Genomic DNA, 15,244 nt, shown 5'->3' with positions numbered 1-15,244 from the left:
AAACAACATTTATTTAAAACCTAAAGTGAAGAAGACATCTAATAAAGCCAATTAGTCTTTCTCGAGAAGCTTTCATTTCCTACCTTGTTATGATGTTAGTGGCTTTTTTAATGTAGAAACTTAGATTTGTATCTTGCACAAACATCACTGAGCACTCCCAACCCATCAACCTATTTATCTGAATTTGAATTTTTCTTTAAAAAAAATAAGAACTAACCTCCCTCCCCTTTTTTCACCTACCCAAAAAATGAAGTTTATAGCTGAGCACTTTTTTATACTTTATCTAAGAGGGGTTTTATGGCTTTTTTTAATTAAATACATTTAAAACAATACTTTTTCTCTGTCTGACTGTTGCTGACATCTAGTATACAACGTACAATGGGGAGGAAGGGAAGATGAGGTTAGTCCATTAAGACTTCTACTCAGAAGCAGGGATAAAGAATGACACAAACATCGTAGCAGGACTCAGAAGTAAAATTTTATGCTCATTTTTAAAATTAGAAATAAATTCAATGTTTCTATCTGTACAGAGCAGTTCTTTAACCACCAGTTGTGGATGCCACTAAAAGCTTCTTGCTCCATACTAGGGATCCTGGTGGGAAAGCAGATCAATGTGTATACATCCATCGTCTTTCCTTGTAGCCAAATGTTCAGTTCCCTCCCCGAATGGGGAGTCCCTTCTCTAAAATCTGCTAGACAGATTTTTTATTTTTTTTTAACAAAGACATCAACTCCAGCTTTGGCTCTACAAGGAGAAATTATTGTCAGAAAATACCTGAATGCTTCATAAGGACATACAGCAAAGCATTTAGTTTGAAATCAAAGTTTCTGTTATTGAACTATGTCATTAAACTTACAGATGTAACTATTTGCTTTTGCTGTCAACAGTGTCAGTTCATGCCCAGTTGTGTCACAAATGCATTGGTACAACCACTCTCTTTACTTGAATGTATGCAGCTGGTCTCATAAAACCATTCGTGCAGGATATTTCTGGGCATTTCTCATATTTCAGAGGTTTGTAGGTACTGGCCGCTCTGTCTCCTGTGCCTTTTAAGGATGGAGATTGTCTTGTTCATTGTAGATACAAGGGGAATGGCTCTGTTGTCACTTCAGAACACAGTACTTGGTATCGTCATTTCCTGTCTTGCAGGACTTTTTAAATTTAGACTGTGTGTACATCCAGTTGGTTTGTTACTCAGTCTTTCATTGCTTTTTATTTAATTCGGAGTGTCACGTTGGCTCTGTAGACATTTACCTCCAATTCATGCTTTTGACGTTTTTTTTAAATTATTTTCTGGCTAACCAATTTTAAGCAACACATGATACAAAAGAGACGAGCCATGTTACAAAAACAGCTAGGAAGAAGCCTTGTAAAAACCTGGTAAACACACTGTAAATCTCTCTCCTGTATTTATTACATATGTAAAACAACTGGGGGTTTTGCATGTTTCTGTGGTGCTACACCTTTGTCATCAAATACTTTATTAACAAAGTTTATTAACAAATATTGCCTCATTGCTCTCCTTCCTGTAAAACTAAAATGTGCTCATTGTCATAAAAGGGCTAAGAGTCTGATTTGAATGTTTTAATTTCTTACATGTGACAATGTATTTTTCCAATGTTTCTTTGAAGAAAATTTGAGAGTTTGGTTTAGAAAAAAGGAAAAGAATGAGCCCCCCCAACTAATTGTTCATTGCTGAGAATATTGCAAAACTTAATGATACGTGGAAGTTTTTAAGTATTAGCCATAAATCACAGGATTATGAATAAGGCTTTGTTGTCACGGGCGTGTGTACAGTCATTCCAAAGCGGCTGCCATTCGGATGCAGCGAGGCAGCTGTCAGCTGTTTTCTTGTAATTAAACAGCCAATGAGCAGCTAATTAAGACATATGTGTATACAGAAGTGGAAGTGGCTATGTTAATGAACTGTAGGAATCAATTCATTAAATGAAAATTTATCAAAAGACCAAACACGAGATGAGCGTTGGAGGCGCGCCTCGCCGGAGAGGCGCCCGCGCGGCGGCCGGGGCCGGGGCTGGGGCCCTTCCCTGGGGCAGCTGCTGAAGCTGTCCGCAGGCTTCGTGAAAACTGCTATTTGCATTTCAAAGTTCTTTTTTAACAAGTTGTTATTCAAACTCACTAGCAGATAAAAAGTTCTTGTGCCCTTTTTTCCCAAACTTGATTTTTTGGCAGCATATGAAAACCCAGATAGTGGGAGTTTGAAATGCAGAGATGAAGCCAGGGCTTGTGATCTGCTCCTTGCTCGGGCCCTGTGTTAATACATCTGTATAAAATGGAGACGGGCAGAGCTCAGTGAGGCCTCATCGAAATGGGCTGGCTCCGTACGCTGCCCGCGCTCGGCCAGAGCCCCCTACCGCGCTATGCTGTTCCGGCACAGGAGGGGCTTCCTACGTGGGTTTGATGAGGAGGCTCCAGGCTGTCGGTGGCCCCCGCCGCCACCGTCGGCCGTCCATGGGCCCGAGAGCGCGTGGCCCCTGCGGGGCTGCGAGAGGGCTGGGTGGCCGCGTGTGTGCCGCGCTGGCACCCACTGCTGCCTTCCTGCCGGAAAAGCAAGAGCTAGCCCTGCGCCTCCGGCAAGAGGGAGAAAATAGCACAGCGGAATATAGTCTCTCTTCTCTCCTTCTAATAAAAAAACCATCCTAGTAAGAAATGATATTTACTTACAAAAGATTCCTGTAATAGGGGTTTCCCACATGTCTTTCTAATGATATGAGAGACTAAGGACAACCAAAAGGTTAGAAAACTCATAAAAAAATGACAACAATGTGGAAGAATTCTGCAATTTAAAAAAAAAAAATTGTTTTGATTTCATCACCAGTTCAATCCCAAATCTCAGATATGAGTATTTCTGAGCTGTAGACAAATTTACGTTCATTTCTAAAATTTGAGTCTTGGCTTTTTTTTCATCTGCTTTAACTGCTGCTGCTGTTTTCAACATGCCCACATCATACTGTAGTTTGTTTTTAAAAGCACTCCACTACATCTCCTGGTTTGTAAAGTGCAAGTGCTTTTAAAGGCCCCAGTTTTAGGCAGTTCTGCTCTATTGAAGATTTAGCTTCAAGCTGTAACTTAGCTGATATATTGTACACTAAAATGTATTGAGCAGCTGTGTCTCTAGGGAAAATCTGGAAGAAGCAAAAAGCCCAGTAGTTTCTCTATTATAATACTAAAAATACTCCTCCTCTTGACAAGAATATTCTTAATAAAGAGAAATATGCTTAATTTGCAATATAGGCATCTAGTACAAAATAGGGTCCCAGCTAAAGGAAACTGTATAGACCTTTGAGGTCCTGGGCCAGACTCGTTTAGCTCTTGATCAAGCTGGCTTTTGGGATCCCAGTGCTGGCAGAAGATTTAATAAAGTTCATGTACAGCCATGTCAGTCAGTGCAACAGTTTGGAGAACTGTATATTTTAAGGGGCTGACACTGGGGAGCTGCAGAACCTTTATCACCAGTAAGTCACAGGTGGAGCTGGTCTCTAATCTGCTTGTCTAGAGAATCACATCGGCCCTGCATGCACACTTGTGTTGGAGTGAGCTCTTCCACTGAGGTGCCAACAGAGCTGGAAGTCAAGCTATCTACTTACCCCAGCGCTGGCGCCCCGCATGGGTCGGTTCTTCAGGGTGAAATGCACTCCATCAAAACTCAGTGTATGCAATGCTTTCAATCCCATCTCCCTATTGACAAATACTAAAAGACAGTTCAAATTAATCCTATAGAAACAAAGATCACAGAATCACAGAATCACAGAATCGCTGAGGTTGGAAGGGACCTCTGGAGATCATCTAGTCCAACCCCCCTGCTCAAGCAGGGTCACCTAGAGCACGTTGCACAGGATCGCGTCCAGGCGGGTTTTGAATATCTCCAGAGAAGGAGACTCCACAACCTCTCTGGGCAACCTGTTCCAGCACTCTGTCACCCTCACAGTGAAAAAGATCAGAATAAAAGAGAAAAGAAACAGTGTGCAGGCAAACAGGATTAAAGGCATTTCCGTTTCCCTGTTTGTTGTACTCCATGTTTCCCCATTAAAGCTTTAATGAAGGGGGAATAACTGCTGAAGGCTGGTGCCCTCCTCGTAAGACGGTGCATCTGGCTGTATTTCAGGGTGGTTTTGTGGTGCTTTGGGCGGCAGGAGGTTTGCGAGGATGTCTTTTACTTGTCACGCAGCCATTCCTGTTGTTTATTTCAGCGAGTGTCTGGACAGAGGGTGCATGTGCCAAGGCACTCCAGAGTGAGGCCTTCGAATAAATAAAAAATTGGTAAAAGTCCAACTTTAATTAAAGGGTGCCCAGCCTTTCTGAGGAAGTATTTTCTTTGCAACAGTGTTAATTAATCCATTATGTGGCAACATAAAACTAAAATACTGTGTTCAGTGCTCACAAATGCCTCTTTAGAATGACTCCATCTTCCCAGCATCTCTGTGAAGTCGGCGTTAGGCACGCAGCAGCCTAGGCTTGGGCAGTCTGGGGCAAAAAGATGAAATGAACTTCAAAGCAAACAGCTGGCCTAGTGGTTAGTAAAATGCCCCACTCCGATGGAGAGAACTGAGTTGTAACTGCTGCATAACCTTCCAGAGCTGTTTTCTTTGCAGATAGGACTACCCATTGCTGTTGACTCGGAAAAGAGAAAATAAATAAATGAATTAAATGTTTCGCCTTCTTCCTCCCCAATAATCACAACTGAGTTGAACAAAAACTCAGTTGTTGGCATCAAGCTTTTTCCCCCTCTCCCATAACAAATGCTGTTCTTGGTAGAGGGGCTGCTGAGCCCCCTGCTCCGTGCACATGGAAGCACAGGCACCCCGCAAGGCTGCACCTCCCTGCCGGCTGCCAGCACCGCCTGGAGCAGGGCGTGATGCCCACTGCTGCCCACACTGGCTCTGGCAGCTGCCCTAACCATGCTGACCCAGCAAGGACAAGGAAATCAAGGAAATCTAGGTTTCTAATTAGTTTTATCTCCTTTGGAAAGAATCAGTATACAGTGTTACCATATATAATACAGGATCTGTAAAATCAGAGAAAAATGCATAATTCCTTTGTGTGTCATAACACTTTTTTATGAATTGTTTTCTACAAGTTACTGCTCTTTATTTGTTTCCAAGAGAAAAAAAAAATACTTAATTTCCTTTAGTTGCTTATACTGTACTTGAAGTTCACTTTCTATTTGGCATGCTACCTTTCAGTCTTTCTTCACTCCATCTATTAACAGCTTCTTGACTTATATTTTGCAATTCTACCATAGGGCTTTTTCAGAAGGAGTCAGCAAAGCAATGCTACCTACTCCTGTCCTCGTCAGAAGAACTGTTTGATTGACCGAACTAGTAGAAACCGCTGCCAACACTGTCGATTACAGAAATGCCTTGCTGTGGGGATGTCTCGAGATGGTAAGCTCTGCTACCCCTTGTTTAATTGCAAAAAGTAAAATAATATTTAGTATACTGTGTGTTCAACTGAAACAACATTGCATTTAAAAGTTATTGTGCATCAAGCCGACAATTGAGATCACTGAGTAGCTTTTATATGTTGTGTTATACATTTACATAAACATATATAAATCAGGACATGTATAAAGTTCTTGATATTTTTCCACTCATCTACTATAGTTCTCAATGAAGAGCTTTGCTTCTAGTCACTTCTTGAAGGTGCAGTTTTTAGTCTCATGTTAATACTTTCTCTATGTGTTCATTCCAACTTAAATGATATAGTGTAGTTGCAGGTAACAGTCTAATTGCCATATTGGTAGAGATCAGAATTGTTTTACGATATATATAGAAGTCAAATGTGTGTATAATGAATAATGGAAAAACTACAAAGAGAAAATGATGCAGTGTTTTCTCAAACCCCTGTGTTTTTTTTTTTTTCTGAAGACAAGATCCTGAAGAAAATGTGTTCCAGTGCTGTTAATATTAAGCTCAAAATTACACCTAGTATAATGATGAAAATCTACCTCGCTGTAAAATGGAAGCTTATATAACACAATTAGAACTGGATTTGCAGCTGATATTTGCACACCTCCATAGATTTAATGAAGCTGCCATCACTTACCTAAGATCTGACTCAGTCTTTTCCCCTGCAGTAGTGACAGCAACATTACATGTTCTGCAATACATATGCATTACTCTATGCTCATGAAGCCTGTTTAAGGAGACAGTTTTCAGATTACATTTACTTCTTAAATTGCATTGTCTCAGGGTTTTTTTATTGGGCGTGAAACTAAAAACCTGAAATGGTTGATCATGTAATAACCAGTTCCTCTGAAGCATTTGCTTTCCTATAGAAAAGTACAGGTTGATAGTCATCTTCCTAAACTACGAAGCTTTTGGAGCTGACAAAGGTCCCAGAAGTCACATACCATATTCTTAAGAATTCAATGGATATGCCAAACCAGTTGCTTCTGGCTTACACTTAATATGCAAGTTTCTGAGTTACATTTTTTAAAGTATTAATAATTTTGGGTGTATATGTACATATATTTTTTTTTTCAATAACTTACTTGGTAAACATTTTAGCCCACAAAAATGTTTACTTGTCACAGTAAGCTGCACTGAAAGCAGTTTCTGTGGTTTTCCCCCTGTGCTTTGGTCCTAATATCAATAAAGCTTGCTTTTGATCCTTTTTGAGATAGACCCTACATGTTTATACCTAACTGTATGTTCACTTTGTAGCATGGATATACAACTAGTAGGAATTGGGCTGTTCATCTCAGACCGGCATATTATTTTTTAATTGTCATCCAGTAATAATTTTATACGTGGGATTTGAATGCCTAAGAGATGTATCTGTCAACTTCAGTGGATATATAAGAGAAAATCTTTTAGGTACAGAAGTGGAAAGCTAATGAATTAAGCTAAAACAATAACATCTAGTGTAGATAGGATGTTAAAACTGTCTTTTAAAGGTAGATGCTGGAGTTCAGTCACGTGTAACTGACAGATGTGATTTTTAGGTCTGCTCATCTTGCTTTTTTAGCTTTTATACCTTGTCCTTCGCTGTAGTATTTAAAGACCCAAGACAATCACAACACAGTAGCAGTTTATAGAAATGAAATGTATTGTGTGTCTGTATTTCAGCTGTAAAGTTTGGTCGAATGTCAAAAAAGCAGAGGGACAGCTTGTATGCGGAGGTGCAGAAACATCGAATGCAGCAGCAGCAGCGAGACCATCAGCAGCAGCCAGGAGAGGCAGAACCACTAACACCAACATACAATATCACCACCAATGGGCTAACAGAGCTCCACGACGACCTCAGTAATTACATTGATGGGCATACCCCTGAAGGTAGCAAAGCAGACTCTGCAGTTAGCAGCTTCTACTTAGACATACAGCCTTCTCCAGATCAGTCGGGTCTTGATATTAATGGAATCAAACCAGAACCAATATGTGACTACACACCAGCATCGGGCTTCTTCCCTTATTGTTCTTTTACAAATGGGGAGACCTCTCCAACTGTGTCCATGGCAGAATTAGGTAATGAGAGAAAAAAGCTTCCATTGTAACTGTCTTAATAGTACCCTTTGGATTAAATTGACACGTTCAGGCAGGTGATAGCGAGAACACTGCATCAGTATAGCTGTGAGCACGTCCAGGCATCCTTCTGCAAAGTGCATGATCCCGTAACGGTGGTACATGGTGAACACCTTACAGAACTGAGCTAAAAATCCCAGGAGCTTGCAGTTAATCAGATCTAGTAGTATTGCCCTTGTGTTAAATCTTTGTAATAGAACCTCTGAATACTGATTAATGAGCATACAGAGTATTTCTTCATTTGCAGATAATTTTTTAATATTTTATCATTTTTTTCATTAGTTGTATTCTATTTTCTAACACAAAGTGATGAAATTGATTTTCTTCTGCTCTTTACTTGTACCTGGGAAAATGGAAACCAAAAAAACAATCTAATTTGGGGGCAGTTCTCCTCTCCACTGGTCGAGGAGGAGATCTTGCCCCAGATACTTTGGAAAATTTTTAAATGTAGCAAGTTCTGAAAATTTCCCTAAGATCCTTATAATGCCCACTGTAGTTACCACATCTGAGTTTGCACTGTTTCCTGAATGATTACGCTAGGGCTGAAGTCCACAACAATGACTTTTGTCAACATCCATGGCTTGAGTTAGAGTGCGCTGTGTGAACCTCTGATAAGCAGACTGGAACAGGACATTAGAGAAGTGACTTTAAGATTCTGCTACTTATTTAAGCACTCAGGAGTTTAAAACATCAATTTTGCTTGCTTAGACAACATTTTTGCTAATTATTCCATTATGAAAACAACCTAAAAATAGTTTGAAAAATCAAATATTTCAAGTTAAATTTTTTGAATTAGAGGCTAATATGTGATATGAAATTTTGCTAGTTTTGTTTTAATTTATGTTTTTTTGAGAAATTTTGCAGAGAGGAAAGGGAAAAGAAGGCTTCCTTTTTAATGTCCTCATGTTGCAGAATGCAGTTCTCTGCAATAGAATTTGTTGTGACAGCCAAAATATTGTGTCTGGCTTGAGTTCAAATAACTTCAGTTACAGATGAGTAGAAATGAGAAGAAAAAATGAGGATAAAGGCTCTGCTACAAACTTTATCTCAATCAAATGGTTGTTAATGTTTCCATGGGAGCTATTAATAGATCTAAATTAAACTCACAGAAAAAAGAAGGGCCTTTTCCTTCCTAGGCCAGGTGTTGAGTTTGGAGCACTGGCATAAAATAAGTTTGTGATATTACTTACCTTTATTTACATAGTGCTTGCCTTAAAACCCTATGGAACGTGTGCTGGGTGCCCAGCACTGACGTTGCCAAACAATGTTTGAAGAATGTTTGTCTTCCAGACGGAGGTTCCAATTTAGAAGGTGTGGTTGTTCAATGAAAGTATTTAGGTGTGTGCTTAAATATGGTCCAGAGCTGAGGCCTGGGTTTGTGAATACCATGGTCATATTTCACCCCTGTATCCTCCAAGGGCATGGGTCTGAGGCTGTCAGATGCTGCTAGGGAGAGCAAAAGTTGCTTTTAAATACGTGCTTGTAAACAGATTGCTCTGAAATACATGAAAGCTGTGATGACAACAAAAATATTAACTACTTTGTGTCCAACATTGTTGGTTGTTTAGGTGGCACATATAATCTGATTTTACTTAAGTATCCTGTATCTTAAAGACTTTTCAGGTAGTATCTCAAATCGAACTATTAGTGCAGTAACTGTGATAGTGAGCAGATGGATCGGTCCAGCAGTCCAATTTGTCCAGAGTTGGATTTGGTTGTGTTTGAACAAGGCAAGTTTCCCAGGAGACCTGACCCTTTAAAGCTGAGAAAAGAACCTGAGTCTTCAGTGTCTGAGTCTGCCAGAACCTGTGTCTTCAGATAATAATAGTTATCCGGATTCTCTAATGAGTCTATTTTCTTAATACTTTTTAAATCATATGATAGTAGGAAAAAAAAGAAACTTTTTTTTCCTTCAGAGGAGCCTTCATGTGATAGTGTCCTGCTTGGTAGAGTACTGGCTGGATTCTCAATATCTGCAGTTCTTCAGGAGGAAGCGTCTGTTGTATCAAATGCAAACAAATCTTTTGAAGATTTACATTCTGGCTGACAGCGCTGTGTATTCACTGCACATGAAACGTGGTGGCGTGTGTTCAGCAAGGCTCCCCCACTGCGATTCTTGCACTCTAGCTTGAGGAGTCCATCACCTCACGCATTGGTATTTTTTTCTATGGCTCTGATTAACAGCTTAATTCTCAGCCCAGGTTTTAAAACTGACTTTATCTCACTAAAAGCAGCAAGGCCACTTACTGAATTTGCAATAGGTTGCACGGTCCCCTAGATTTCACTGAGTTTTGCTTTCATTTTGCAGGCTTTCCCATCTCACATGCTTTCTTTGGTACCTTCGGTACCCACTTCAGTGTGAGAAAGAAGTTTGTCCCAAATATAATTTTAGTTATTCAGAAATAAACCCCTGTTCACCCAAACATCTTATAAACAAGTGAAGGACTCTGCTTTGTGTGCCTGTATTAAAATCCAGGGATGAAGGTTTCTGAGGACTGCAGTGTGAGAAGGCGAGGGAGGTGTGTGTGTGCAGACTGCCCTCTAACGGGGCGCCGGCCCCCAGGAGCCGGCCAGCTGCCGTCGGAACCAGCCGCCTGCCTTGTCTCCTCCACTCAGTTAACTATTTGCATCGCATTGGCTCATTTTTATGAAGCAAAATCCAAGGAGATCTGAAATTAAAGTATTTTTTCTAACAGCCAAACCCTCCCCTGGCAAAATTGCAACTGTAATGTGTTAGTTTTATCATGTCTAAAGGTATAGCTTTGTTTTATATATGTGTGTATGTATATGTATATATATATATAAATAACCATGTTTTGGTCTTTCTCTTAGAACATCTTGCACAGAATATTTCCAAGTCACACATGGAAACTTGCCAATACTTGCGAGAGGAGCTACAGCAGATAACATGGCAGACTTTTCTGCAGGAAGAAATTGAGAACTACCAGAACAAGGTATAAAAGCATGTCAAACTATGGCATGCTTTTTTTTTTTCTTTTTTTTTAAGCATGGTATTTTAATAACACACTGCAAGATTCACTTTTTTCATTGCTTTAGATGTACAATTAGAAATGTGTATTTACATGTGTTTTCAAAAAATAAATAGTCATAGGCTAGAATCAAAGGCAGAAAGATGGTTAGGATGTCCTTCGCATTTGTAATTTTTACAGGTATATTAAAAGATAAAGTCATACTCTTCAAATCTACTTCTCTGTGATTGATAAACAGAAATATGAAAGCCATAGAAAAGGTTTTCTCTCCTAAATGGCTGGATAATGCTCCAGCGTTGTGAGGTGCCTGATGCTTTTAGACCTGTGTGCTGTTTACATTTCTGTGGACTAATTTGCAAACCTCCAATCACCGAAAAAACTCTTGAAACCACCAAATTGTAACTATAGGATTCTCTACAGTTGACTTGTGAAACTTCAATATGAGCACGTGTCCTGTTGTGTCCTCTCTTGGTTAACATCAGCTGATGTTAGCAAATAGCCTAGTGTATAACACTGTATTTCAAATCCAACTATTTCTGACATGAATAAGATTCCCAAAATCCTGACTTAAAACCTGTAAAATTTTAAGTAAAAGAAGTTTATTCTTACTATTTTATTTTTGTATCTGGAGTCTGTAGGGTTGAAAAATACTATATATATAGGAAACTGATCTCTCATAATCAGCTACTAAAATCTGGAAGTATATGATAAGCATTTTTTTGTTACACTTTTTTTTTTTTTAATAAAACTAGGAAATCTGACATTGCTATTAATGAAAGTGAGGCATGGATAGGAAGTTTACTGAATGAGCTCAAACCAAAGACTCTTTGCAAATAGATTTGCAGTTGAAGTCTGTTGCAGAGTTGCTGCTTCCATGAGGTTTTTAATTATTTTTGCATTTTGTTTGTGTGCTAATCAGTTTTATAATTTACTTTTTGTTGGTGCACTTTGATGGAATTTATCTCGCCTAACTGTATTCCTTTTAAAACTAGCCATATATGCTCCCTATATTGTCAAAGTAAAGAAGGAAGCAACTCAGGACAGTAGTTTACCATTCCTATTGTGAATATCAGTCTTGGATGGGAATGTCTTACTCTGTTTCCATTCCAGTCCAGTAATAGAGAACCTGGATATGAGCTGGCCAGAAAGCCCAACAGCTGTTTCATGTTTTGCAATTTTACAAGATTTCTTCTGTTTTGAGATTATAAACATAGAACTGTGTCAGGTTTCCTGCTTTCAGTGCCTGCTTGTAACCTTGATTCATTCTGCAATTGTTACTCAGTGTTTGAGTCTAGCTGTAGCATGGGCAGCACAGTGCTGCCGTACCTCCAGCGGGTATTATAAGATTTAATCACTATTTGTATTTCCGTTATGCCTTCTATCCGCAAACTACTTACAAAACAACTGCTTTTTCAAAACTACCTTGGAAAACGCTATTAAAGCACACTGTTTTTTAAATATAATTTTAATTTCTACAAAAAATACTTAGCTTTTAAGAATATCATTTTTTACTCTTTAGATAGTTTCATTGTGAATGATTAATAAACATATGAAAAATGACTAATTGCATGCCTTATTTATGGTAGTTACAAGCTGATCTTCATATATATATATCTTTATATGTATCCTTATAAAGAGATGCTTGTTAAATAATTTACATTCAGTAGGAAACAGAGGTTGACAGGAAGAATGTGATTATGCATTGAGAACTTAGGTCTGCTAGTGTGACTTGGTATTTTCTTTTGAGGCAGCAAGTAAAACTCCCACTGAAATCATGAGAATCATTATGCTTGGACATTTTTGGCTCATGAGACAAAATATTCCAACCTGGATCTCTCTGACGCCACTGAAGAAGTCTTACGTGTTTGCATTTTCAGTCATCCATGTGAGGCTTTGTTTTTGAGGTTAATTCCCCTTGTCTTATTAGCAGGCTGTAGGCAGGTTGCAGGAGAAAATTTGCTCTGCTTGTTTTTCAGCTTAGTTTTACTTTATGAAAATGGGCTTTCCTAACCTTGATTAATAACTTTTCTTTTCTCTCAAACAGCAAAGGGAGGTAATGTGGCAGTTATGTGCAGTCAAAATAACAGAAGCTATACAGTATGTAGTGGAATTTGCCAAACGCATTGATGGCTTTATGGAACTGTGTCAAAACGATCAAATTGTGCTTTTAAAAGCAGGTACGCTGGTGAATTTTAAGATTTGTTTCAGTTCATTTTCACTAAGGAAAGTGCAACCTGTATACAGTGATTGTGTACATATATATATGTTGGACAATGATCTTTTAAAATAATACGAGAAAAAATAACAAATTTTGTGCTTCTTTGTGAAGTAATATGCTTATATTAGCTACTCTGGGTAGAAAAGTTCAAGTCTGTATGAGATTTTCATTATGAACAATGAGAGCAATGAGTGTGTAAAGAGGGCAGAGTTGGACTCAAATTTAAAATTTGGCTTTGTAACAGCAAATAACATTTTAAGATAAAAATCTAGATTGTTCTATGCAACATGTTGTAGAATTAATGCGGTTTACAAATACTGGACAAAGTCTTCAAAGCTCATGAGTATAAATGCTCATGAGTTTCATTCAGATGAACTGTTTTGACTTCAGAGAAGTTACTCTAACAGATAATTATTATTTACTAGCATTAACTAAAGTTACTTTAGGAAATGGCCCTAAAGGAGTCTTTGGGAATTATATTAATTCTACTCGCAAATCAAACACACAAATCCTACTACTCCACTCAATCTGTACTGAATTGAGAGCATAGGACATTTCTAAATCCTCACTGGCTCTTTGCAACTGAAGTCCCTACTTAAACAGTCAAACTTGCATTGTTTCTGTTTTAGGGTCTTTAGAGGTTGTGTTCATCAGAATGTGCCGTGCCTTTGACTCCCAAAACAACACAGTCTACTTTGATGGCAAGTATGCTAGCCCTGAGGTTTTCAAGTCCTTAGGTAAGAAATTTCAAGTGTTGTATTTTAAAACAACAGAATAAAAATAATAAGGTGGAAAAGCTAGAGGACAGCCGCTTTGAAAAAAAAAAAGACTATTATATGCAAATTAAAAAAAAGTTCAAAAGCTCAAATTGCTTACTTTGTAAACAACCATGCTGGCTATGTTTGAGGCCAAGCTGATCCCAGAAGCTTAAATAGCTTAACTCCTTACACTAAAGGACTCCTGGTTTTGAAAGTCAGCACTTCAGCACTTGCCTTTGGTCAGGGTAGAGCAGTTTGGATATACTTGTCAAGAATAGAAGCCCAGATTTCATATCCAAAATAATGCTATATATATCCTGTTGGATGAGAAGGCAGGTTTTAAGCTAATTTTGGGTATACTGATGTTACTGCTTTGAAGATGTTAATTTTGTTTTAAATTGTTTAATAATCTTTAAAATGTAGTTATTTGCAGTTAAATTACTATAAATAGATCAATTTTTTATTAACCCACACTTTATCATATTGAGATTTTCTGTGTATTTTTGCTTATTTTAAAAGGATGCATTCAGTTGTGTTTAGGATTTGGTATATAACCTGTTTTGGAGGGCAATGAAAAATGGCAGTGACAATATGGCAGTGAAGAATGCTGTACAATTACTGAAGTATACTCTGCCTTTTTAAAACACCACAAAGTATAAATGAATGCACTCTGAATGCAAATAATTCAGAGTGCAATATCAGATGTGGGCTTCGACCCGGCTTCTAATGAAACATATTTTCATCTTTTTCCAACTAGACCCAGAAATTTAAGTTGTGTTGGGGGCTGAGATCTGCAGAGGAGAGCCCTATTCCAACACATGTTGCAGTCCCCTCCAAAGCAGGGCTTTTGCGAATTAGGAGAAGCATGTGTAGCAGCAGTAGTAGCCTCATTTACACCTGGGTGACCAAGAGCCTGGATGTGCATACGAAAGAAGACAGAGTTCTTTATCCACATGAAAAGCTTTCAGACCTTGGCGTCTCCCTTTGCTCCTGCATGTACCTTGTGTGCCTCTCTCCCCCCTCCCTCTTCTGTGTGCTCAGTACTCTTAAAAACCAGCACTTCACCAGTACACGTTTCAAACACCCAGTCTCCAGTGACAAGAACAACAACAAAGCTAAACCAACATTGAGTTTTCTAGCCAAGTCATGTAAAGATCTAATCTACATAAAATGTTCAGAAATTTGGGGAAAATCTAACCATACTTTATTTCTACAGAAGAGTTCTGAGTTTGCAAATGGCTTGTTTTTTATCCATATTTACCCAAAAAAGAACAGAATCTGGGAAAAATAGTGTGTAAAAAAATCCAAAAATTTGGCTGTCAGAGTGTGGAAATTGTGGACTTGTGGGAATGAGGTAATAGCCTCTACTATGAGTGAGATCTCACTGCCATTACTCAGTGATCCTTTAAGGAGAAAAGCATTCACCTACAAAGTATTCTACATCCATCTTTCACCTCCATCAGAATAAATAAATTTTTCAGTAGCTTTGAAGTAGTTGTAAACAATTTGGCATGTACCTTCTTTTTGGCAGGTTGTGAAGACTTCATCAGTTTTGTGTTTGAATTTGGAAAAAGTTTATGTTCTATGCACCTGACAGAAGATGAGATAGCTTTGTTTTCTGCATTTGTTTTAATGTCTGCAGGTAAGAGATAAAGTATTGCTCTAGGTTTATTTGGTAGAGGTTATTTTTATTTTGAAGTCTTTTTCAATGATAATGCTAAGACTATCAGTGT

At 38.5% G+C, this 15,244-nt stretch overlaps 1 protein-coding gene across 2 annotated transcripts in view; it reads left to right on the top strand.

Moving 5' to 3' along the window:
* Positions 1 to 15,244, top strand: part of RORA (RAR related orphan receptor A) — a 238,314-nt gene that overhangs the window by 215,055 nt on the left and 8,015 nt on the right. Inside the window, exons 6-11 of one of the 2 annotated variants that reach the window (XM_026059343.1) lie at positions 5,265 to 5,406; positions 7,093 to 7,299; positions 10,378 to 10,499; positions 12,580 to 12,712; positions 13,383 to 13,490; positions 15,043 to 15,153. In XM_026059343.1, coding sequence (XP_025915128.1) covers positions 5,265 to 5,406; positions 7,093 to 7,299; positions 10,378 to 10,499; positions 12,580 to 12,712; positions 13,383 to 13,490; positions 15,043 to 15,153 — 823 coding nt within the window. Of the gene's footprint in view, positions 1 to 5,264; positions 5,407 to 7,092; positions 7,489 to 10,377; positions 10,500 to 12,579; positions 12,713 to 13,382; positions 13,491 to 15,042; positions 15,154 to 15,244 lie in introns of both variants that reach the window. The other variant, XM_026059342.1, reaches the window with a different exon arrangement.

The sequence above is a fragment of the Apteryx rowi genome, unplaced genomic scaffold (genome assembly GCF_003343035.1).
Source record: "Apteryx rowi isolate R43461 unplaced genomic scaffold, aptRow1 scaffold_156, whole genome shotgun sequence".
NCBI lineage: Eukaryota > Metazoa > Chordata > Aves > Apterygiformes > Apterygidae > Apteryx > Apteryx rowi.
The sequence above is the reverse complement of the archived record's forward strand: the minus strand, read 5'-3'. Positions and strand labels throughout refer to the sequence as shown.